Source organism: Carcharodon carcharias, chromosome 11 (genome assembly GCF_017639515.1).
Source record: "Carcharodon carcharias isolate sCarCar2 chromosome 11, sCarCar2.pri, whole genome shotgun sequence".
Lineage (NCBI taxonomy): Eukaryota > Metazoa > Chordata > Chondrichthyes > Lamniformes > Lamnidae > Carcharodon > Carcharodon carcharias.
In genome coordinates, this window is record NC_054477.1 from 66,074,817 (window position 1) to 66,101,417 (window position 26,601).

At 46.2% G+C, this 26,601-nt stretch overlaps 1 protein-coding gene across 6 annotated transcripts in view; it reads left to right on the top strand.

The window, feature by feature from the left end:
- Positions 1–26,601, top strand: part of pdgfd (platelet derived growth factor d) — a 200,167-nt gene that overhangs the window by 107,329 nt on the left and 66,237 nt on the right. For all 6 annotated transcript variants that reach the window (XM_041199509.1, XM_041199513.1, XM_041199511.1 and 3 more), the window contains one exon: positions 12,120–12,306. In XM_041199509.1, the coding sequence (XP_041055443.1) occupies positions 12,120–12,306 (187 nt within the window). The remainder of the gene's footprint in view (positions 1–12,119; positions 12,307–26,601) is intronic.

Here is a 26,601-nt window from a genome sequence, read left to right on the forward strand (position 1 = left end):
ACAGAAGAATTGTGTACAATAACACTGCAGAACTAATTTCTACATTACTACTTAAAGCAAAATAGTCTGGCAACACTTTCAAATGGTTCGACCTTTAGTTGAACAGATCACCAAAATCTTTCTTTGCTTATATTTAGATGCAGTGAACTTATCAATAAATTCTCAGTATACATGGTGTAATTAGATATTTAAAATGAAAATGACTAAATAGTACACATCTTGCAACATCGAAAGCAGGTGTAGTCAGTCTAATTGACTTTACCTAAAGGGGAAATAATTGACTAAATTACCTATGAAGTGCAATTTTGAGCAGATTCAAATGTGAAACAAATTATCCTAATTTTCATCATGGATATTATTGCATCAGCTTTTGTTAAGTAGATCCTTCAAATTCAAAAGCACTCAGTCAGGGGAGATCAGTTCATGATGCTATCTCATAACTGCTGCTATTTTCTAACACTTGTTTTAATGTTACAGTAATGAGATGCAAATTTTGTTGCTTTCATCCATACAATTATGGTGGAATTTTCCGTGCCTGTTGGTATCGGGCACGTTCAGTGGCATGAGCAGACAATATGGCGAGAAGGCCAGAAATCAGTTTCACGACATCGTGAAACCAGTTTGATTGCTCGCTCAGCCTGCCAATGGCAGGCCTTGCTTGCTGCCATCGGACGTCGGGAACCTCATTGTAATACATCTGCACATCATTATAAGACCAGCCACCGGAATTGTCCCCCCCTCGCTGGATCGTCCACCCACGTCGGCAGGAACACCGCTGTAGAACGCGTCTTGACAAGTGTGATGTGCAAAAGTCGGGACTTATCATGAGGGCCTTGCGGACATCCGAGTAGGAGAAGATGCTGGAGCCAAACACCAGCGGCACACTGGAGGAACATCCATGGTATGCTGGGTGGATTCTCATGGACATGGCTCTGCTGCGAAGCAGCTCGTGGAAGTTGGAAAGTCACCATTGAGGGTCTGCTGACAATGGATAATGGTCGAGAGGATGGAGAAGAAGGTTCAGCTGTGTTTGGGAGATGAAAATGTATCGGGGGGTGGGAAAGGAAGGTCCATGATCGATTGGGAGAGGAAGAAGTGTTGGGGGGGTGAGGTTGGGAGGGGAGGAACAAAGGTGTCGGGGGGGTGAGGTTGGGAGGGTGGATATGAAGTTGTTGGAGGGGGTGAGGTAGGGAGGAGGGAACAAAGGTGTTGGGGGTGAGGTTGGGAGGGGGCGCGAAGGTGTTGAGAGGTGAGGTTGGGAGGGGGGAGCAAAGGTGTTGGGGGGTTAGGTTGGGAGGGGGAAATGGAGTTGTTGGAGGGGGTGAGGTAGGGAGGAGGGAACAAAGGTGTTGGGGGTGAGGTTGGGAGGGGGAACGAAGGTGTTGAGGGGTGAGGTTGGGAGGGGGGAGCAAAGGTGTTGGGAGTAATGTCGGGAGGGGGAACAAAGGTGTCAGGGGGAGGTTGGGGGGAGGGATTAAGGGTATGAGGGTGTAACTGGGAGGCAACTGCGGGGTAGGTGTAAGGTGGGGGTTGAATGTGTAAGGGAAGGAGTTTGGAGAGGGGAAGGAGTGCAGAGAGGGGAGTGAATCCAGGGGGAGGAAGGAGTGCAAAGAGAAGAGGGAGTCCAGGGGGAGGAATGAGTGCAGGGTGGGGAGGGAGTCTGGGTGGAAGAAGAAGTAAGAGTGGAGGAAGGAGACAAAAAGGGAGAAGGAGTAAGGCTGGAGGAAGGATTCGGGACGGAGGAAGGACTAAGGGTAGTGAAAAAAGTAAGGGTGTCTGAAGGAGTCAGGAAGAGGGAAAGACTAAGCAGGGGGGATGTCCCGGTGGGGTGGGAATAAGTTCCAAGGGGGGAAGGGTTCCGGGTGAAAGGGCTTCTGGGTGGGGAAGGGGTTCTGGGTGGGGAAGGGGTTCCAAAGGGGGAAAGGGGTTCTAGGAGGAGAAGGGTGTTCCAGGGGGAGACGGAGTTCCAGGAGGAAGGGGTCCACGGGGGGGATGTCCGGGTGAATGTGCAAGGATGGACTCTGATGAGTCCACAACTGCCTCCTGGGGAGCAAACTGAGGGTGGGCGTGGTACAAGGGAATGGTAAGAATGACCAAGGGCAGAGTGAGGCGGGAGGGTGAGGGTTCGACGGTAGCAGTAGAAGGGATGGCAGGGGTGGTTGGTAGGGACTTGGAGGCAGACATGGACACTGGGGCAGGGAAGGACGTTGGGGAGGTCAAGATGGATGAGTTTTTTGGGTAGGAAGGGAATGAGCACATTCACCTGGACATCCCCAAAAGAAAAGGGCTATGGCTGGTAGGTCACAGAGTGGCGATGAAAGCTGATGCCAGGGGTCAACAGTGATGGGGGGAAGGAAATGGGTAACTGCGGGAGGGGAAAGGACAGGATAGTGAATGAAATACTATATCACCATCATGTTGTCTAAATCAAAAGTGAAATGAAAGTCGTGGTGCGCAAGATCAGGTGCTGCATGGAGAGCAATCAGTGGGTGGTGGAGATGCAGGTCAGCTCAGATGGACAACTGAAAGTGAACCCCAGGAGGCAGCATTGAAAATGATCAGGACATTGAGGTGAGTGTGATACGGGAAGAATCTGCGTGCTTGGGAGAGTGTTTCCACAAGGCTCCGAAAGGCCCACACACACACCTCTCTCCAGAATCGCTCGTGGGCCAGCTGCTACTTCTGCAATGATGGAGGACGAGGTTGGTGGGGGGGGCGGGGGGGCAGTGGTCATAGGCAAAGGGGACTTGAAGGGAGAAGACAGCCTCTGCAATTACTGAGTGGATGACCCAGGATTGTCCAGCTGTCACTCTTCCTCCCTTCGGGTGCCCAGGTGCCCTACCTGACTCTCTGAGTGGAAGGAGCACCTGGAGGGATGTCGAGGTGTCCCGTTTCCCTCTCACATTACCAGTGCAGGAACTTACCCATGGCTCCCATGATGGAGTGCAGGTTTGCACATATCTCTGCGTTCTGCTGGACCAGGGCCTCCATGGTGTCTGCCATTCTTCCCATGGAGACTTCCATACACGCACATGTGGGCACCACTTCATCAGAGAGCAGGCAGACGCACTCCTCCAACTCACATCACTCTGTTGAGGGCTTCCACCAGCTCTGTGTGATGTTCCCCCGCCTTTTGCTGTCTCTCCAGGATGAATTGGAAGGCCAAATCCAGAGGTTCATCACCTGACTCCGATGCCTCTTCCTCCTCTCAGATGCCTCTTCCCCAGCAGTCCTCCGAGTGCTGGGGAGCTCGGCTGCGCCTGCCTCCTCTGCTGCGGACACATGCACATGCGGCAACAAGCAGATTGTGAACCCAAGCCTGCTCTAGATCTAGGTCCCACCGAGGTGTGTGTCTCTGTGCTGGCGCAGGGTGTGGGTAAGCGCTGTGACGGGTCTTCCAGGCTGCTTATTTCCAGCTCTTCAGTGGAGGAGGTGTCCTGGTGTCCTCTTGGCTGGAGGTGGGGATGTAGATGGAGCTGAGGAGCTGGCTGGTTGAGGGTGTCAGTTGCTTTGCAGAGCTCCCTGTGAACCAAAGTAGAGATAATTAGTTAAAAACAAAAAAACTGCGGATGCTGGAAATCCAAAACAAAAACAGAATTACCTGGAAAAATTCAGCAGGTCTGGCAGCATCGGCGGAGAAGAAAAGAGTTGACGTTTCGAGTCCTCATGACCCTTCGACAGAACTTGCGTTCGAGTCCAAGAAAGAGTTGAAATATAAACTGGTTTCAGGTGTGTGTGTGGGGGGCGGAGAGATAGAGAGACAAAGAGGCGGAGGGGGGGGCGGTGTGGTTGTAGGGACAAACAAGCAGTGATAGAAGCAGATCATCAAAAGATGTCAACCACAATAGTACAATAGAACACATAGGTGTTAAAATTAAAGTTGGTGATATTATCTAAACGAATGTGCTAATTAAGAATGGATGGTAGGGCACTAAAGGTATAGCTCTAGTGGGTTTTTTTTTAATATAATGGAAATAGGTGGGAAAAGGAAAATCTTTATAATTTATTGGACTGTCAGTGACCTCATCTCCTCTGGGGATCTCCCTCCCACAGCTTCCAACCTGATAGTCGACCAACCTCGGACGGCCCGCTTCTATCTCCTACCCAAAATCCACAAACAGAACTGCCCCGGTAGACCGATCGTCTCAGCTTGCTCCTGCCCCACAGAACTCATTTCTCGTTATCTTGACTCCCTTCTCTCTCCCCTTGTCCAGTCCCTTCCCACCTACATCTGTGATTCCTCCGACACCTTACGTCATATCAACAATTTCCAGTTCCCTGGCCCCAACCGCTTGCTCTTCACCATGGACGTCCAATCCCTCTACACCTCCATCCCCCACCAGGATGGTCTGAAGGCCCTTAGCTTCTTCCTCGAACAGAGGCCCGAACAATCCCCATCCACCACTACTCTCCTCCGTCTGGCTGAACTTGTTCTCACACTGAACAATTTCTCCTTCAACTCCTCTCACTTCCTCCAAATAAAAGGTGTGGCTATGGGTACCCACATGGGCCCCAGCTATGCCTGTCTCTTTATGGGGTATGTGGAACATTCCTTGTTGCAGTCCTACTCCGGCCCCCTTCCACAACTCTATCTCCGGTACATCGATGATTACTTCGGTGCCGCTTCATGCTCTCGTCAGGACTTGCAAAAATTTATTAACTTTGCTTCCAATCTCCACCCCTCCATCATTTTCACGTGGTCCATCTCTGACACTTCCCTTCCCTTCCTTGACCTCTCTGTCTCAATCTCTAGTGATAGACTGTCCACCAATATCCATTACAAACCCACCGACTCCCACAGCTATCTCGACTACAGTTCCTCACACCCCGCTTCCTGTAAGGACTCCATCCCATTCTCTCAGTTCCTTCGCCTCCGTCGCATCTGTTCCGATGATGCTACATTCAAAAACAGTTCCTCTGACATGTCCTCCTTCTTCCTTAACCGAGGTTTTCCACCCACGGTCGTTGACAGGGCCCTCAACCGTGTCCGGCCCATCTCCCGCGCATCCGCCCTCACGCCTTCTCCTCCCTCCCAGAAACATGATAGGGTCCCCCTTGTCCTCACTTATCACCCCACCAGCCTCCGCATTCAAAGGATCATCCTCCGCCATTTCCGCCAACTCCAGCATGATGCCACCACCAAACACATCTTCCCTTCACCCCCCTTATCGGCATTCCGTAGGGATCGCTCCCTCCGGGACACCCTGGTCCACTCCTCCATCACCCCCTACTCCTCAACCCCCTCCTATGGCACCACCCCATGCCCACGCAAAAGATGCAACACCTGCCCCTTCACTTCCTCTCTCCTCACCGTCCAAGGACCCAAACATTCCTTTCAAGTGAAGCAGCATTTCACTTGCATTTCCCCCAACTTAGTCTACTGCATTCGTTGCTCCCAATGTGGTCTCCTCTACATTGGAGAGACCAAACGTAAACTGGGCGACCGCTTTGCAGAACACCTGCGGTCTGTCCGCAAGAATGACCCAAACCTCCCTGTCGCTTGCCATTTCAACACTCCACCCTGCTCTCTTGCCCACATGTCTGTCCTTGGCTTGCTGCATTGTTCCAGTGAAGCCCAACGCACACTGGAGGAACAACACCTCATCTTCCGACTAGGGACTTTACAGCCTTCCGGACTGAATATTGAATTCAACAACTTTAGGTCGTAAGCTCCCTCCCCCATCCCCACCCCCTTTCTGTTTCCCCCTTCCCTTTTTTTTTCCAATAAATTATAAAGATTTTCCTTTTCCCACCTATTTCCATTATATAAAAAAAACCCCACTAGAGCTATACCTTGAGTGCCCTACCATCCATTCTTAATTAGCACATTCGTTTAGATAATATCACCAACTTTAATTTTAACACCTATGTGTTCTATTGTACTATTGTGGTTGACATCTTTTGATGATCTGCTTCTATCACTGCTTGTTTGTCCCTACAACCACACCCCCCCACCCTCCGCCTCTTTGTCTCTCTATCTCTCCGCCCCCCACACACACACCTTAAACCAGCTTATATTTCAACTCTTTCTTGGACTCGAACGCAAGTTCTGTCGAAGGGTCATGAGGACTCGAAACGTCAACTCTTTTCTTCTCCGCCGATGCTGCCAGACCTGCTGAGTTTTTCCAGGTAATTCTGTAGAGATAATTAGTGCATGGCGGCAGACTCAAAAGCAGGAGAGAGAGCACTCACATTTGTGTTGAGAGAGTAATGATGTGGTGCCAGATCCTCATGAGGGTGTTCGTCACTGACCTCACCGTCACCTCAGGTAAGCTCTGTGTTCATACCAGTCTGCGCAATGGCACATTCCTCAAAGCAAATAATGGGCCTAATGTGGGCCACTCCACCCCGGTCTGGGACATCTCCCTGCTGATACGAGCTAGCTTCTCCTGCATGGAAACAGATGGAGAGAGTGTGAGCAGGACACATGGCACTGCATGAAATGTTTGTGTGGTGAGTGGAGAGATGGACAGGATGAGGATGCGAGTTTGAGATGATATGAGCCTGATGGAGATGCGACGGTGTGTGTGAGAGTTAGTGGTGTTGTCCCTTGAGGTGTGAGATGTGTGATGGGTTTGTGAGTGTGTGAGTTGAGAGTGATGAGAAGAGTGAGTTACCCTGGTAGAATGGATGAGACCATTCATCCTGTTGCAGCACTGGGTTGCTGTCCTCTTTCAGGGCGTTGGCGCTGACCACTGCTGCCATCACCTCCCATGCCGTTTTGATGTTGCTGCCCATCCTGCGGCAGAGTGGGGCTAGAGGACATCATGGTGGGCCTCCATAGCGTCCAAAGGTGCTCAAGGGACACGTCACTAAACCGCGGGGGGGGGGGTGGGGGGGGGGGCGGGGGTTGTGTGCGTGGTGGGGGTGGGTGGCTGCAGTCTTTCTGCATTTCGGCTCTATCTTGTCTTCTGTGCAGCAGTCCTGGACTGGAAGCACTGAGAGGTGTGTGCGCAGCTGCACTTTACATGTGGTGCCTGGTGTGATGAAGCGGTGAGGTGATGGCATGGCGGGTAAACGAGAGTGCGCCCGCCATCAAAATGGCGTGTTTCCCAGCAATGCATAATTAATGCGGCAGGTTTGGGATGATACGGTGTGAGAAGCTACCATTGTAGCCGACAGGAAAAATGCTGTCTTTCCCTCCCGCTACCGCACTTAGTACAAATCTGGGACGTTTCCGCCCTTAATATCTTGACATAAGAAATTCAAAATATCAAAATGCCAGCGCTATGGTGAGACTAACTGGTTTGAATTCCTTTGTATTTGGAAGGTTGAGGGGTGGCCTAATGAAGGTCTTTAAAATAATGAAAGCATTTGTTAGAATAGATACGGAGAAGCGACTGTCTCTGGTGGGAAAATCCAGAATAAGTGGGGTTTTGAGGAAATGTTAAAATTAAAGCCAGGTCATTTACGCTCAATCAGGCAGCTTTCAAATAAGGGGTCATGACATGTTAGAATTCCCTTTGACAAAAGATTGTGGATTCTGGATCAATTGATATTTTCCAGACTGACATTCATAGATTTTAGTTAGTTAGGGGTATCAAAGGATAAAGAGCAAAGTTGTGTAATTAGAATTGAGGTACAATCAGCTATGATCTAACTCAATGATCTAATAGGCTTGAGGGACAAATAGCCTACTCCTGTTCCTATCTTTTGATTTTCTAAAATCTATAATTCAAAAAGCTTATTTTTCTAAAGAGCACTGGGAAAATCATATCATTTTTTAAAATATTTATTAGTTTTAAGAGTTGGCAACATAAGCAGGCACAAAAATCTATTTTTAACATTATCCAAGGTGAAACATAATTCATTGAAAGTGTAATGAAAAGTTGGAAAATTAATTAAGAATATTTTATCTTTTCTCAAATGGAATTTTGGCTGACTTCAATAGGCCCCTCATTTTCCTGTTTAACAAAGGAACAAGAATCAACCTGGCTATTCTCTGCATCATATCCATTAAGTTGCCTACAATTGTTAATAAATATAATGTCCTGTTATTAATGCCTGCCAGAAAACAACACAAGAACTGAAGAGAATCCAGTAATTTGGCATCTTAGGATTGTGTCTAGAAATGACTTTACCAAAGGATAATGCAACAATGCCATATCAGAATGCTACAGGCCCTTAGATTAGCATTTTAACATATATACATATTTTAAAAATTAAATATATGATTTTAGGGTGAGAAAATAAAGGAGCATTTCATTACAGTCCTAATCATCTTACTGACCTTGATATACACACAGGAATCACAGAAATAGAATAAACCACATTCTAAGCATTTCAGTTCTTTGATTTCCCAGAAAAGACTTTTAATAATTAATAGGGACATCCTTGATGTCTGACTGTAGGTGTTCTGCTTCTGTCCAGTCTTTCAGAATGCAAAATGTGCCTGCACTTTGATAATTTATGCCTCTGGTGGATAATTGTATATTTTTCCATGCCATGTAACATGGCACTAGCCTTATTATACGTGCTGGGCACTTAATCTGCCTGTTTTCAACAAATTGTCCTTATTAATGTTTATGTTTTTCTATGGGAACATGCAAAGAAGCTTCATTTTTCACCAGATGTCAGACAGCAACTGTGCTGTGACAGATTTGATTTTACAAGCACATTGTTCTTCATTGCTGATGGCTTATTGACCTCTGTGGTCAGCTCACCATGACAATTCCCTCATGCACAGCAACAAAGAAAAAAAAAATGACTATGCATAAATTACATTCATTTGTGGATTCCTGTCTACCCTTTTGCTATTGGGAAAGTGCACATAGATAGTCAACCTGATTCATTTTGACTTTGAGATCACATTTGAATATGGTTCATTCTAGCCATCAATCGATTGATCCATATCCCTTTCAATGTACCTTTATTTTTAAACATTTTGATGTCATTCTGCTTAAAATTAAAGTAAAAAAGCTGTAAGAAGTGTACTTAAATTTCAAGGACAACTAATTGTCAGCGGCTGCTCTGAAGAGCACTTACACTACTATTGAATACATTTGCATGTGAATATTACTAGGTGACTAGACACATTTTTTCATACATCTAAACTAGCAGTGTAAAATTACACATAACTTGAAGATTCCAAATTGCAAGTGTTCTGCCTGATAGTCCCTCTCCATTCTAATTTAAAAACAGACAGTTATATTACTTCAAACAAGGCATATATCACTCTATTAAATCTGATTTCACCTATGTTCAACAAAATCAATAAATGTAATAAGTGGTGTCTACACTGAAAAGGAATCTTAGTTCTTTGGTCATACTGTAACCTCAGGAACCAGCTGTCTTATTCTAAATCTTTTCAACAGCCACATTTTTAACCAGTTTCAAATGGAAAGTTAGGAAATGAGATTCCACAATGGAAAACAATAACATATTTAAATATATGCAATGGAAATTAAATTTAATTTAAGGAAAATAAAAAGCCACAAAGAATTATTTCTTAAACTCCCACAATTCCGGGAAACATTACTCCTTGAAGTGTTATGGAGAGGTAATGCACTTGGGTGGCTGGGGTGCAGTGAACGAGGTAGAGATGTACAATAAATGTAGGCCACTGAGAAGTGTAGAGCAATCGATTGACCTTGGAGTACATGTTCACAGATTCCTGAAGGTAGCAGGACAGCTAGATAAAGTCTGAAGAAGAGTGATACGCACTTGAAACATTAACTCTGTTTCACCTATCTAGCATCTTACACCTTCAGCTGCATTACCCTATCAACCTCACTACAGCATGTCACTGGAGGGCCCATATGCTGCCCTATGTGCTCCCCCACCCTGACCACCTTCACCCCAGCGTCCCTGGCGATGTGAGATGCCGGAGAGAATGAGTGGAGCTGCAATGTATACTGTCTTGAGGAGGATTGTGCAGCAGAGTGCTGCCCAAGTCAGAGTGTTGAGGCTTGGCACCTAAAAGTGCTATGTAATTCACCTTTTGCAGCCTCCTGAGGTCCTGGATCCTCTACTGTCTGCAGGTTGGAGGGACCCCACTCCTTGCTGCTGAGTTCCTCAGTCACTTCCATCTATACCTCCTTGGTTAGCGAGATTGTTCTCTTCCTCCTGCTCTTAGGAAATGTCAACTCACTACAACCCCTCAGATCTTGCATCAGCATCTCCAGGTAAGAGTGAGAGACACAAGGATCAGCCTTCCCAGGTCTCCTCTCCATTCCCGTGGTTGCTACAGCCTCAAAATTCCACATGCCGGTAAGCCCTTGTAACCCATGTTTTAATTAGAAATCCTTCCTTTGACACTTCCAGTGCTCATCCTGCCCTCCCTCCCTGATTGGTCAGACAACCCCAAAGTAGGGTTACAGCTGAGCCAGAGCTAAACCTGCCATAAATAAATGGTGTACTGAGGGACTGCTGCAATTGCGAAGGTGCCGTCTTTCCGATAAGATTTTAAACCAATCTGCCTACTTGGGTGGATGTAAAAGATCTCATGGCAACATTTCAAAGAAGAGTAGGGGAGTTCTCCCTGATGTCTTGACCAATATTTATCTCTCAATCAACATCACAAAAGCAGAATATTTGGTCATTATCGTATTGGTGTTTGTGGGATAAGCTTGCTGTGCACAATTTGGTTGCTGTGTTTCCTACATTAGAACAGTGACTACACTTCAAAAATATTTCATTCATTGTGAAACACTTTGGGATGACCAATGGTTGTGCAAGACACGATACAAATGTATGTCTTTCTTTTCCAAACTGAAAATGGGCCTTCTGCAAGGATCAAGTCCAGAAGATTTCCCATCGTGGAGTTGGAGGGAGAAACAACCATAGCTCAGACAAACTCTATCAACCACCCCCCCGCCCCCCACATTGACAGACATACACTTACCAGTCGGATGGGATGGTGATCAGTTGCTGCTTTTTTTTCTCTTTAACCCAGGATCACTGAGGCTCACTGTAATACTGTTAACCCAGCTAAGATCAGGTAGTTGAATACAGACCACAGATCAAAGGTTGGATTTTCAACCCACTGGCAGGTAGAAGGACTGGGGACATGTCCTGGCTCGCCCCCCCCCCCCCCACACACACACACACACCCCTCCCCCCACCTCAGGAGAAAGTGCCTGCAGTGATGGGATTTTCATTCCCGGAGGGAGTGGAGAGGGGTTGATTAGAGCTCGGCATGCCCCCACTCCCCACCAGAAAGAGTTCAGAGGCAGCCACAGGGGCTGCCAGGTGCTGAGGCGGTCTGTTTAAAAGACCCACCTCAGTGTTTTGGGATTTTGTCCCAGTTATAGGAATGATAGCAAAACTAAGAGCGGCCCTCTTGCCCTTGCCCCTTATACCCTTTCACCTCCACCCCTACAAACTCCCCATGGCCCACCCATGCCAACTCATGCCCCCATCCCCCCCATGGTCCCTCATACATTCCATGCCAAGCTATGACCCTCCATCTACCCCTCATGTCCTTCTTACCTTCCATGCCAAGCTATGTTCCACCCACCTGAAATGGCCCCTGTTTCACTCCATGCTAAACTATGGCTCACGGAAAACTCCATGGCCTCTCGTACCCTGCATGTGAAGCTCAGCCCATCCATTCCCATTCATCCATTATACCCTATGCACATAACCAATGAGCCCAACAGTCAAAATTGTATGTGTGATCAAGCTTTAAATAAAGTCATTCATTCATAAATTGCTACTTTCTTAAAAAATATTCCTTTCACTACAGGCCTTTAAAAGTGTCAATCATCCAGATCGTTTAAAGTATCAATAGTTGAAACTGCAAGCGATTGAAACCTCCTTGTCTTGTTTAAATAAACATTGTGCAATTGACAGAATACATCACAGAGCACGAACTGCCAACCAAGCAATGTTTTCCCTGGGGTTTAGCTGTTTCAACAGTCTAATAAAACTGGGGGTGCTAGGAATGGGGTTGGGAATCACGGAGTCAGGTCTGAGCCACCATTTTTACACTTCCACAGACTCTCCCCAATTCCATGAAATCCAGTCCCAAAGGTGGAATATTCTTGGGCTGTTTTAATCAGTACTGCATGAGATGTTTTATTTACCCATACAATCTCCCAGGAACATAGCTTTTATTTTGAAAGAAAGTACATTAATTTGGAAACTAACCATGAGTCTTTACATTCTCCACCATTTAGGTATGACTTTGTAGAGGTGGAAGATATCTCTGACACAAACCGAATTATTCGTGGAAGATGGTGTGGAAATAAGGAGGTTCCCCCAAGACTAATATCAAAAAGCAATAGGCTCAGGATAACCTTTAAATCAGATGAATATTTTGTGGCCAAACCTGGATTTCGCATTTATTACTCTCCAGTGGAAGTGGTAAGTAATAATAATTAGTAAATTTGTAACTAGGAATCAGAGTCATGATTCATATTTCCACCAGTGGGCTTTTCAATTGACAGTTTGGTTGCATGATGCAGTTATATAGATGCTGTGAAGACACTGCCATTAAGTTATTACACTCCAGTGTGAAGCTAAATGTCATGTGTGATAATATAATGACTAAAAATGTCCCGCATAAGCTCTCCACCACATTCTCAAGGACAATTAGGGATGGGTAATAAATGCTGGCCTAGCCAGCGACACCCATGTCCCATGAATGAGAAAAAAAAGTATCCAGAGAAAAGACAAAAAGATTTTTTTATTCATTTTTTTATTCATTCATGGGATGTGGGTGTCACTGACTGGGTCAGCATTTATTGCCCATCCCCAGTTGCTCTTGGGAAGGTGGTGGTGAGCTGCCTTCTTGAACCACTGCAGTCCATGTGGTGTAGGTACACCCATACACCCGTAGGGGAAGGCAGTGTACTAGTATTCCAGAGAATCAGGGTAATGCTCTGGCGTGTTCAGACACCACGGCAGATGGTGACATTTGAATCCAATAAAAAAAATCTGGAACTAAAGGTATGATGATGACCATGAAACCATTGTTGATTGTCACAAAAACCCATCTGGTTTACTAATGAGCAATTTTCCACATAGCTGGGTAGATGCCAATGTTGTAGTTGTACTGGAACAGCTTGGCTAGGGGCGCGGTAAGTTCTGGAGCACAAGTCTTCAGTACTATTGCTGGAATATTGTCAGGGCCCATAGCCTTTGCAGTATCCTATGCCTTCAGCCATTTCTTGATATCACGTGGTGTGAATCGAATTGACTGAAGACTGGCATCTGTGATGCTGGGATCCGGAGGAGGCCGAGATGGATCATCCACTCGGCACTTCTGGCTGCAGGTTGTAGCAAATGCTTCAACCTCATCTTTTGCACTCATGTGCTGGGCTCCTCCATCATTGAGGATGCGGATATTTGTGGAGCCTCCTCTTCCAGTGCGTTGTTTAATTGTCCACCACCATTCACGACTAGGTGTGGCAGGACTGCAGAGCTTGGGTCTGATCCATTGGTTGTGGGATCGCTTAGCTTTGTCCATCACTTGCTGCTTATGCTGTTTGACATATAAATAGTCCTGTGTTATAGCTTCACCAGGTTGACGCCTCATTTTTAGGTATGCCTGGTGCTGCCCCTGGCATGCCCTCCTGCACTCTTCATTCAACCAGGGTTGATCCCCTGGCTGGATGGTAATGATAGAGTGGGGGATATGCCGGGCCATGAGGTTACATGTTGTGTTCAAGTAAATTATGCTACTGCTGATGGCCCACAGTGCCTCATGGATGCCCAGTATTGAGTTGCTAAATCTGTTCAAAATCTATGACAAAATGACAAGTTAGAACACGCTAATTGTTTTCAAATATAATAGAAATGTTATACATTCTCTCCTAATTCCATCGAAAAACTGTCTGGCAATATGCACAAATTACAATGTTGCATCTTGTGTGTGGCTGGGCGTTGGAAGTATTTTGTCTGTATTATAAAACGTGGAAGTGTTTGATTAAAGAGGAAGAAAAACAAATATTTGATGGGGTGGAGGTATTCTACCTTCAGAAGGCTGGATCTAAAGTTTGAGAGAATAGAAATAATCTGTGTGAGGGGAAATAGAAGTATTCTGTCTGAGGAAAATGAAAAGATTTAGTCTGGGGAGTGGTGAAAGCCTGAGGAAATGGGGTAGAAGTCCTTTATCACAGGAGGGTGAAATATAGAAAATCACAATGCTGGAAATGACCATTTTCTGCCTTACTGTTGTCCAAGCACTTCAAACTGGTGACGTGTCTCTCTTCAAGATAAATGTTCATTTTGACCTTGAAGACTTTTAAGCACCAAAATCTTCTTTGGTAAAGTATGCCCAAAACCATCCATGCTCTCTTTGGGCAGAATCGTGTCATCTTTAAAAATTTGTGAAGGGTCTGAACCATTTCCTGATTCCGACCCTGCACTGGCAGTTGGCACGACTGCCTGGGAGTTCACCTTCAGAGGCAACCAATTAAGAGACTGCCTCTGGGTCCGTCGCCCAACTGAGGATGGCAAGAGGTTTCCTTGGGCCTACAACCTCATCAGAAAGCCTGCAGCCTTGTAAGCCTTGTAAGGGCCACAGCCCACCCCAGCAGAGGTGGGCAATGCTGCTGCAGGAGGCGACTGACATGGCGCCTCCATCTTGAATTTAATCAAATCAGCGGTGCCCACACCTACCAGGGCAGGCCTGTGAAGGAAAAACCCCTTCACAGGATGGCCAACAGCCGCAGAAGTGGCCCACTATGGCTCCAGTTTGGGGGTTAAAGAGGAGGCACCTACTAGGTATGGCCCTCAGCGGGGTAGTCCGTCCTCCACCAAGAAGATCCCAACCTATCTGTGGGCTAAAACAGCCTTCAAATGGACATTTAATTCAGCAGTATCCATTACTGCTGGGTGGGTAGCCTTTGCCAGTGCTGACTCACCTCCAGGAAGATCACCCAGAAGTGGGAACGCATCAGACTTTGATCCAGCACACATTTCTCTGAAATTCCTCCTGATCCAGCCTTGGAACCCACCCCCACAGGGATTGGAAAGATTCCGCCCAGTGCAACATTGCATTTTTGCATTATCCCTGAGTCAATCTATTTTCAGCTGATATTCATGTTGCTTTATCTTGCTATCCTATATGAAATTAAATAACTTGGACTGGTCTCTTACATCTTTGAATCACATTAATTTGAATACAGGAACCATATCATCATCAGTCTTCTCTTTTTGTTAAAGTTTCCAAGGTTGATACTGCTGTGCAGCATTGAATACTGCATTATTTGGAACAGGTCCCTTTTGAATTAGACATTAAAAGACGACTACAATGATTCCATTGTAGTATTCAAAGAAAGGCACTGGTGGTCTCCTCACTCATGGTTGTTACTCAAGCAATATCTATAATGTGGGATGCTGCACGATGTAAATTGATTGCTGCCTTATAGAAGAAAAAAATCAAAAATTAGCTGTGGAAATTGAAAGTTTTTATATATATATATATATATATATATATGCAAGTTCTTTCTTTAAGGCTGAACATGGTAAAGAAATGAGTTAACAGGAAAGAAAAGGAGAAAAATGTACAACAGGGCAAATATGAATAAAACACACTTTCTTGTTTTATGTCAAATTGTGTATTCAACGTTTACAATAACAAAACTATTCCTAGGCCAGGATTTTATGGCCCCTCCCACCTGGTGGCATATTACAGTCCTACCGGACTGAATGGAGATTTAAATGGGGGAGACACGCTGCAGCGGGGCAGTAAAACCCTGGCCCTGGTTTTCTGATGTGCATGAACTGGAAACCTACAAAACTGAACAGCCTCTTCAGCAGTTCATTCCGTAGTTCACAGGTTAAATGTCTGATAGAACTGACCTTGTCATCTTCTGAAAGCACAGTGTTAGTTTCTGCATGTATGCTGATGACAGTCAGCTCTATCTCACAGCCAATTCTATCGATTTCTCCACTATTGCCAAATTTTCAGACTGCTTATCCGAACAATCAGTATTGGGTGAGCAAAAATTTCCTCCAGTTAAACGTTGGGAACACTGAAGCTATTGTTTTTGGTTCCTGCTCCAAACTCCGAGCTACCAAATCTATTCCTTCTCCCTGGCAACTGTCTAAGACTAAACCAGACTGTTTGCAACCTTGGTGTTGTGTTTGACACCATAGGCAGAATTTTTCCGTTGGTGAGTTGGGGGCAAGGCCCGCTCGCCGATGCGAAAATAACGCGGGATGACATCGGGGGTAACCCCTGACGTCATCCCGCCCCATTTAAATATTTAGGAAGGCGGGCGGACAGCATGATCAGCTGTCCACCCGTTGACCTTTCAATGACCAATTGAGGCCACTGTCAGGATCATCAAGCCAATTAAAGGCCCTGCCCGTCCAAACTTAAGACTGGCGAGCAGGCCAGGAGCTGGCGGGTTGAGGTTTCATGTCTGTTTTAAAAAAGCTTAATAAAGTTTTTGTCATATTTACTTACATGTCCCATCTCGTGTGACATTGTCACATGAGGGAGACATGTAAATATTTTTTTTATTATTCTATTTTTGAAGTTTGAAACACTGTCAGCGATCTCCCTGAGGCAGCACTTAGTCTCAGGGAGACGTGCGCTCTTTCGTGCACATGCGCAAAAGAACTCACTCTGACAGCTGGGGAATCCCTTCCCCCTCGGACAGGAAGCGCATAGCGCTTAATTGGACCACCCACTTAAAATGGCGGTGGGGCCCATTTCGGCGGCAACAATCGGCCCGCCACCGAGCCGGTGGGGTCGGCCTGCCAGTCAAGGGCAAAATTCTGACCCAAAGTTTCCGACCACAGATTTGCATCATCACTACCTATTTCCATCACTTTAACTTCGCCCCTGCCTCAGTTCATCTGCTGCTGAAAACCTCATTCATGCCTTTGTCACCTCTAGACTCAACTATTCTAGTGCAGTCCTGGATGGTCTGCAACATTCTATCCTCCATGAACTTGAGGTCATCCAAAACTCTGTTGCCCTTGAACTAACTTGCATGATATCTCATTTGCCAATCACCCCGTACCAACTTACATTGGTTTCCAGTCAAGCAATGTCTTGATTTTTAAGTTTTCATCCTTGTTTTCAATTCCTCCATGGCCTCATCCTTCCTATCTCTGTAATCTCCTCCAGCCCTACAACCCTCTGAGATAGCCGTACACATCTAACTGTGACCTCTTGAGCATCCCTGATTTTAATCCCTCCACCATTGGTGGCTGTACCTTCAGTTGCCAAGACCTTAAACTCTGGAATTCCTTCCAGACACCTCTCTGTCTCTCTTCCTTGTGTTTCTCCTTTAATACACACTTTAAAACCTACCTCTTTGACCAAGCTTTTGGTCATCTGACCTAATATCTCCTTATGTGGCTTGGTGTCATATTTTGTTGCATAATGCACCTGTGAAGTTCCCTGGGATGTTTTATTATTATTTCTTTCATGATTATTTATTCAAGGCACTAAATAAATTTAAGTTGTTGGCATTGTTAGAAACAAAGATTGACTGTCAATTTTACCAGCCGTGTATAGAAAATGTTCTATTCTATTATGATATTAATTGGCAAAATAAATCTACATATATCAGATATTAGCAGTACCAAAAAATTTTTCAACTGGAATAAAGACGAGAACTATTTTTCATCTTGTTTGAAGATAGAGATAAATGTATCTGTTTATTCCTCTCCTTCCCGGAGGCTAAATTGAGAGGGAATACTGGCAAGAGAAGAAGGCACAAAAACCATGTATTAAATGTTACAGACATCAATGTGGCTGTGTCTGAATATGATGCCAGACAGGTCTGTACTGATCCTCTCCCTTGTGTGCCAATGAGATGGCATGCAAAGTGAGTTGACAACTTCACAAATGAGCATCCAATGGAATGGCTAATGCCAAGCACTTCAGGAAAAGATTCGTTATTTCCCAAAAGAAAAAAATATTGAGGTTTCTCCTAGGAAATTTTGTAAAATAAACCAGTGTATTGAGGAAGGGTGACACCATAAATGATAGACATACAAACCACCTGTAGGACCTTTGGAAAATTACAGAATGTTTGTCAAATGCATTCAGTGAAAAAACCTGAAAAATATGCAATCTGTTTCTGCAAAAGAATTACTTAGAAAGATAAATGTTTGTCATGCTGCATGCCTTGGTTGAGCAAAACCAGTGACTTACACAATGAGTATTTACAATTAGTATTAACTGCTGTCAGCTTGTTTATGCTTTCTCATCTGATCCTGACACATGGGCTAAGTAGCTAATGTTCTGCTGTAGCAAGAAAGTGCTAATGCTAAAATAATATAAATTCTTTACCGTAAGCATTAGAGTTTTCATTTAAAAAATCTTGCTTATGTGGCACCTTTTACATTAAAAGACATGCCAAGACATTTCACAACCAACCACACAAAGTGATAATAGGGCAGATGAATAAAAGCTTGGTTAAACAGAGAGGCTATTAGGAACTTCTTAAAGTAGAAAAAAGAGAACAAGAGAGAGAGAGGGAGAGAGGGGTTTAGGTAGGGTATTCCAGAGCTTAAGGCCTGAAGACAAACCACCAATGGTGGAGCAATTAAAATTGGGAATAACTAAGAGACCAGAATTAAATGAGCATAGCTATCTTGGAGAGCTATGAGGCTAGACGATACTACAGAGATAGGGAGGAATGAGGCCATGGAGATATTTGAAAAAAATGGGAATGAGAAGATAAGAATTTTAAAATTGAGGTGTTGCTTTACTGGGAGTCAGTGTAGGCCATGGGTGTTCTATGTAATAGGGCCTTGGTACGAGTTAGGACACAGATTACTGAGTTTTGGATGATTTCAAGTTTACGGGGGGTAGAATGTGGGAAGCTGGCCAGCTGTGTATTGAGACAGCCAAGTCCAGAGATAAAAAAGGCATAGATGAGGATTTCAACAGCAGATTAACTAAGCTGGGGAGAGATTGTCGATATAGCAAAGGTGGAAATAGACAATTTTTATGATGGTGTGGGCATGTGGTTGGTAGCCATCCCAGGTCAAGTAAGGTACCAAGGATGCGAACAGTCTGGTTCAGCTTCAAGCGGTTGCCAGGGAGAGGAATGAAGTCGATGCCTAGGGAGTGGAATTTGTAGCAGGAACAGAAGACAATGGCCAGAACTTTATACTCCCTCACCAGCAGCTTTTTAGGTGGGGTGAGGGGGAGTGTGAAATTGAATGAACAGGATTCCTTCTCAGTTCCTCGCTGCCCGACTACACTGCGATTTTACACTGGGGCAGGCAAGGCCTCGGATGGGAAGCCCGCCGTTACTCCAAATGAGGCTCTTAGTTGCCTATTACTGACCACTTAAGGGCCATTTCCCACCAGCCTCAATTTTTAGGCTGGCAGGATGATTGGTGTAGGGGAAGCCCAGAAATCAACAGGCTTAGATCCCAGGTGGTGGGGGGAGTTGTGGCGCCTCCATTAGAAACCCTCTTCTGACTGGGATGCTCCCCACCACCATAAGGTCCAGTGGCCTCTGGACCCCCCTCCCCCACCACCCCAGCATCTTCCCTTGACACCCTGATCATCCCCATCATGGCTCCCCTCAGGCCTTCCCTACCCTAGGACCCATTAAATTTACCTGGGCCTCTGCTCCCCGCACTTAGGGTCCAATGCCTTCCTGAACTTCCTCTTCTGTCCACTGCAGAGCTGTCATTGCAGGGACTAGGGAGCTGCTGGCCTATCCGATGGGCTGGCAGCTCTTTAAGGTGGGACTTCCTCCTGAGTGAGGGGCAGAAGTCCCGTCTGCAGCCAACTGATGCTCATTCAAGCCTGAACAGGTTGTGGGGCACTCGGACTGGTGGGGACGTGTTCCCTGCCCACTCTTCGGAGACCCTGCCATCCGAAAAATTCAGGCCAATGGCTTTAGTCTTCACAACATTTAATTGGAGAAAATTTCTGCTTGTCCAGTCCTGGATGTAGGACAAGCAATCTGATAATTTAGTAAGGATGGAGGATGGAGGAGTCCAGAGTGGTGGTGGTGAGGAAGAACTGGGTGTATTGGAAAACTAACGCTTTTGTTTTCTCAAGGGGCAGAATTTTCCTCTCATCAAGCAGCCGCGCACTCAACCCAGTTGAGCATAAAATGACGCGCGATGACGTTGGGCGATCGTCCTAACATCATTGTGCACTCGCGCGATATTTTGGTTGGCGGGACTGTAAGTTGAGAGTGCTGGATGGGGTGTCTGTCAAGCGGGCTGCTTTGTCCTGGATGGTGTCCAGCTTCCTGAGTGTTCTTGGAGCTGCCCTCATCCAGGCAACTGGAGACTATTCCATCTCACTCCTCACTTGTGCCATGCACATGGTGGTCAGGTTTTGGGGAGTCTTGAGGTCAGGTAGCAGCCACAGAATTAGCAACCTTTGACCTGCTCTTTCATTTAATGTGCTCACAATCCATCTACCTGTCTTTATGCAGGAGAAGGTGGCCTACAACAGGAGGGAGAGCGAAAGAAAACAGGAGTGAGGGAAGCCTGAGCTCCAGACCCCTCACTGCATTCGAGCAGCAGGCTGCCAAGCTGGCAGGGAGGATCGTGACCATGCCTGTACCGACGATGAGGTCGGCAACCCCCAAGCATCTAGCGAGGATGCATGCATAATCCAAGCAACCTCGGAAAATCTAGGTGATTGATGAGTGCCAAGTTTGAGCCAGCCTAGGCAGTCACTCATTCTCTCCTCTCTCCATTCCAGGTGCCAGCAGGAAGAGGGTGAGGTCAGCCTCCGCAGAAGTCAGCCCCAGCTGGCAGGAGACCCTGGAAGAGGACGAGGATAACTTTTAACCTGCACCCTCCACCAGCCCAGAGATACACCTCCGTGGCTCATAGATCTAGTTGCTTGGGCTCACACTCTGGTGGTCATTGCACAGACACATGTCCACAGCACGAGGAGGCAGTGATAGCCAAGGTCCCCAGATCATGTAACCTTACATTACAATACTTCTCTTAAAGGTATATTACATCTCAGATTACTACACCCTCCCACCCTACCGTGTCACACTTCCCCCTCTCACAATGGCCGCCCCCTCATATCACCAACACCCCCAGTTGTCCCCCCAGGATTCCAATGCAGACTCGACTGACCTCTCCCTCTGAACAACTCTGGCCCAACCCCACCTCCCTTCCCTCCTCCTTCCATGCCTTCCTTCCCCCCGCCCTTTTCCTTCATGTTTTCCTCCACCCACAAACCCCCTCAGTCCACAAGGTCAGAGAAGCGGCCTCTGCTAAGTCTGAGTCAGATGACAAGCCTCTGGAAATGGCCATGGAGAAGATGCTGGAGTATCATTGAGACGCAGGGGAACATCAGACAGATATGTTAGGGGCCCTCAACAAAGTGGCACTTGAGGCATAGGAGTCTGTCCCCATGTTCTCTAATGTAGTGGCTCCGACATTAGAGTGCATCGAAGTCTCCATGAGGAGGAAGGGGAGGCCATAGAGAACCTGGTCCAGCAGAACACCCAGGTTCTGTTGGAGATGCGCTCAGACCTGTTGCCATGGGTGAGCTTTCACGGTGGCTAAGTGAGAGGGGGGTGGGGCACCTCGACCTTATTCCAGGTGCCCCTTCTCCACAAGAATTCAGGGAGGAGCCCTTGGTCAACCAAAGGATGGAGAGCGTTAGGTGAACACCTTGGGGGCATCCACCCATGATTCTCCAACGGTATCCAGGCATTCCCAATCCCCTCTGCCTGTGACCCCATCAGCCCCAGCTGCTCAGGCCGAGAAGGATTCACCTGCCTCTAAGCAGGAGACCCACAGCAGGCTGGGGCCCGCTAGGCCTTGGGTTTGCAGAGGATGCCCGCTGAAGTCACCACAGCCAACAGGTATGATAGTCAGCAGGCTGCCTCCACCTCTGCTGTGGATGTCAGGGGGGCACCTAGATGTTGTGGTAGAGTAAGGAAATTCAAAAGTACCAAATGAGTACTGGTGGTACAGATGTTTAATTGTAAATAGTTTTTACACTCCGAAATATATGTTATGTTGCACTGTTTGGAAGTGTCCTGGATTCATTCTTGCTGCTAGTAGTTTTAATGGTTGCATGCCTCCAGCCTTTCCTGATGTGGACCAAGGATGGGTCTTCTTCTCCCTATTACATGGCTGCGCACAGAGGCATCACTATTTGACAAGGGTGATGACTGCCATGTGCGAGAGGCCTCCCACTCACATGATTCCACTTGCCTCCACTGCCCTCTAAACTTGAAGGACAGACCTGGTCCCAATGGAAAGCCTAACCATATGAGTCCCTATCAGGCAGGTCCATTCCCCTGGGAGGATGGAGGTTTGCAATCTTGACTTGGCTGCCATTCACCTGCATGCCCCTCACTCCCTACTCCCTTCTTCCCTAATTCTTCCTGGATCCAATGGCCAGTGGCTCAGAGTGAACAGCAGCTTTACACCTTGCTGTGATCTCGTTGTCGTGAGAACATCCTTGGTCAGACCTGCTGCCGTGTGGCTTTCACGAAATATTGAGGAATAACAGAGGAGAAAGTTCTCATACATTCCCCACATGATTATTAGGGTTTCCCTTTAGTTGTCCAGTTGTGCTGGCCTTCAGCTCCACCCACCTGAGCAGACCCCCCACCTCGATGTTTTGCACTTGGACATGGAGGGTGTTGCCTTGGTCTGGAGCTGGCTCTGTCTCAAGATGATGTCTCCACTACCTTTTATCCTGCCTCTGTCACCCACCAACTACCACCAATCACTGAATCCCCGCACCCTTGGTAAACTGTGATCCTCCCTGCATCAGCCTGGACTCTATCACTGTTAATCTGCACATACTTCCCCTCCTCGCTAAGCCCACCCCAGTTACGGTTCCTATGCCCACCCTGATTCTCCCCACTCCCAAAATCCGTTTCACCATCCTTGTCCCCTTCAATGATCTCGTCGGATGAGAACTGTACTCGCCACACCCAGATCCTGTCCCTTTATTGGATCTAGTGCCCTTGGTTTGTAGGAGCTAAAGGACCTAGGTTGTATACTTCATTCGGGGTGACTGAGTTGGTACAGAGACAGAGAGCACCACGGGATTGTTGTTAGAATAAACACATGTTTATTTACAAGCTAAACTTTGCAACTAGTGTGCTTACAACATAAAACTCTGCCTTCACTCATCAGTGACTAACCCAAGACTCTCCCACCTAGAGGTAGCCCATGCTACTCTACTATTGGACCCTCAACTCCTTCCCTTGTTCTCACCCATCCCCTTCTCTTGAAGCCCCACCCCCTCCACCTCCTTCTCCTCTGGACGCCCCCCTCCATCTCGTCAGGACCCTTCTCATCTCCTCTGAACCCCCACCTTCATATGTTGCACTCGCCACCCCTACACCTTTGTGTCTTCCGCACTTACCATAGCTGTGGCCTGGTACGGCCAGCTTTAACTCCAAGGTACGTGCTTTAAAATTCTCCCTCACCAGCTACCAGATGTCACGAATGTCCAGTCAGGTTACACCTCAGCATCAGTTCCTGCTGGTGGGGTGGAAGGTTTGATGGGAGTGCAGATTCGGGTTGGTTGGGGTTTTAATGAGCATGCATGAGATGCAAAGCGTGTTCCCACTGAGCTTCAGCGGGACACCCGACCCATCATCAACCTGCCATAAAAGCCAGAAGGGGACAATCCCAATCTGGTTTCCTGATGTCGGAAACCAACTTGTTTGCTCCCCGCCATACCTCCTGCCCCCGCCCGCCACAAGTACCGATGACAGTGGTGGGGGGGGGTGGGGAGATTCTGTTCTTGGTTTTTTTGAGGTGAGTGGTGATGATGGCAGATCTAAAGCAGAGAATGACAGTACCAGAAAGAGGGCATATATGTTGGAGCTCCCCATTATTTGACAATTCACATGTAATAGCAGGGACAAACATAGATTTAACACCTTGCAATGCCATTAAGCATACTCTTGTAGGCAATTTCTGGCCTTGTTGTAACATGCTAATGACAGTTCGTCCTTTATTGGCTTTCACCCCTGTTCAGCTGACTTACTGTTAAAGAAACCCAACATCAGTGCCACGTTATTTAGTGAATGATGTAAACTTCCTCATGACCACTTTAATCAAATAGTGCTCATACTTGTACATGGTAAACACTGTCACATAGAAGGTTATAACATACTATTTCAATTATACTCTTTGCAAATAATTTGTGAAAAGGCCAGATGCCAGTTACAGAAAGATTACAAGATAAATTTTGTACGGTTATGCTCCTGAAATGGAGCCTTATTCAATGTGGATTTGGCTCAGAGAATTGGATATGAAGGTCATTTTGTTGTACGCCTATATTTAAGGCATAATAAGTAACCACAAGGAAACTGGGAGTGCTATGAATTTGGTACACTGACTTTCACATGTGATTCTTAAACCGTACTCCCATTAAGTGAGTCTCTAATCCAGCAGTCTTTCAAAATTCACCTTGCACATATATAACCAGACCTGTGGATGACCTTTAATCTCAGGTTAAATACAAATTAGTTTAATGTCAAAGTAAATATATTCTATCGTTCCTCACCCCACTTTGTAACCGATATATACCTTCCCCTGTTTACATTCCAACCCTAATGACTCACCATTCCAGTGGCTGAGAGGGTATAGGGTAGGCAAATGATCTGTTCTCGGGCGTAAGTCACTACTGCATCAAGCCAGTCAAAGATTGACCATACCTTTTGTTTTTTTCCTTCATCCTGTGGGAGATTTTGGCACCAGCTCCTCATGGCCCAGCTTGGACTGGAGTGACACGAGGAAACACATCATGCCATTTTCTAGAAGACATGAATGAATCTCCTTTTGGCACTCAAAGTCATTTGAAAAATAGTGTTTATGTGGCATTATTATCAAGGCGAGAGATTTACATACGATTTAACTTACTAAAAAATATTTTGGTGTGTAGTGGTATTTTCAGTTTCAATTTTGATATTTGGTGTATCAATTGTAAATCAGTTCACTTTATTATGTGTTTGTAGTTAATTTTATGCATTAACCAACTGGCCAATCATACTCCACAAATCCAATCCTATCAGTATTATCTTCTATTCCTTTCTCCCTCCATGCCTTTACTTTAAATACATCTGAGCTATTCACTTCAAATACTCCTTGTTGTGGGTTCTACATTCTAACCACTCCCTTGGTAAAGAAGTTTCTCTTAAATTCCCAGTTGGATTTATTATTGACCATCTTATATTTATGGCCTCTAGTTTTTATCCCACACAAAGTAAAAACGTTTCTTCTACATCTAACCTACGAAACCCTTTTGTAACTTTAAAGATCTCGATCAGGCCATGCCTGAATCTTCTCTTTTCTAGAGAAAAGGACCCAAATCTGTTCCGTCTTTCCTGATATACATGACCTCTCAGTTCTGGTATCAGGCTTGTAAATCTTTTTTGCAGTTCCTCCAGTTCCTGTATATCTTTTTGATGGCCTTGAGGTAGAGGACAAATTGGGAAGGGAGAGTTCGGAATGGAAATAATGCAAATAGGGCTGTCAGAGCACAGGACATAGTATTGTGGGCTATAGTAGTAGGAAGAGTGTGATAGTGGCGAATACAAGGAAGGATTCCTCATGTGTGACAGTACCAGATGGGTTGAGGACCAGTGAGATGGGCACTACAAGATCTGGCAGCACTGCAGAATTTGGGTTAAGAAATATTGAGCAGGGGTTATTGATATAAGATTGAAAGTCAATGTCTGGGTGTGGTGTCTCAGAATTTGGGAGAAATTGAAAGGAGATTGTGAGGTATGGGACAACTGGGATGTTGAGGTCTGGAAACTTGATAGGAGAATGGTGGGTGAGGGTGTGGGACCCTTGAGAGGAAGGCCTTTATTTTTTATTCACTCATGGGATGTGAGCATCACTGGCAAAGCCAGCATTTATTACCCATCCTGATTGCTCTTGAGAAGCTACCAGGGAGCAACCACCTTGAACAGTTGCAGTCCATGTGGTGTAAGTACACTCAAAGTGGGGTTAGGGAGCTCCAGGATTTTGACCTAACAACAGTGAAGAAATTGTGATATGCTTCCAAACCAGGATGGTGTGTGGCTTGGAGGGGAACATGCAGAGGCGGTGTTCCCATGCATCTGCTGCCCTTGTCCTTCTGGGTGATGGAGGACACAAATTTGGAAGGTGCTGTCAAAGCAACTTGCCAAGGCTTCTGCTGTGCATCTTATATATGGTACACACTGCTGACACTGTGCTGGTGGTGGAGGGAGTGAATGTTTAAGGTGGTAGATGAGTTATTGATCAAGCGGGCTGCTTTTTTGTTGAGTATTGTTGAGCTGTCCTCATTCAAGCAAGTGGACAGTATTCTACCACATTCATGACTTGTTCCTTGGAGATGGTGGACAGGCTTTGGGGAGTTAGGAGATGTGGTACTTGCTGCAGAATTGCCAACCTCTGACCCCTTTCATAGCCACAGTATTAGTATGGCTAGCCCTGTCAGTGGGATACAGCATACACAGGAATGATGATGGAAGGGTCTGGGGCATAGGTGGTAAGGTATGATTTGGTGAGTATTACAATGTCTGGTTGATTCTTGACTATTCTGTGGGACAATCCTCCCAATTTTGGCACAAGTCTCCAGATGTTAGTGAGAAGGACTTTGCAGAGCCCACTGGGCTGGTGCTGCCTTGGTTGTTTCCAGTGCTAAGTAATGTGTAAAAGCAGCCCTGATTGATTGGAAGGAACTAAGAAGAATAATTCAGTACAAGGATAATCAATGATGCA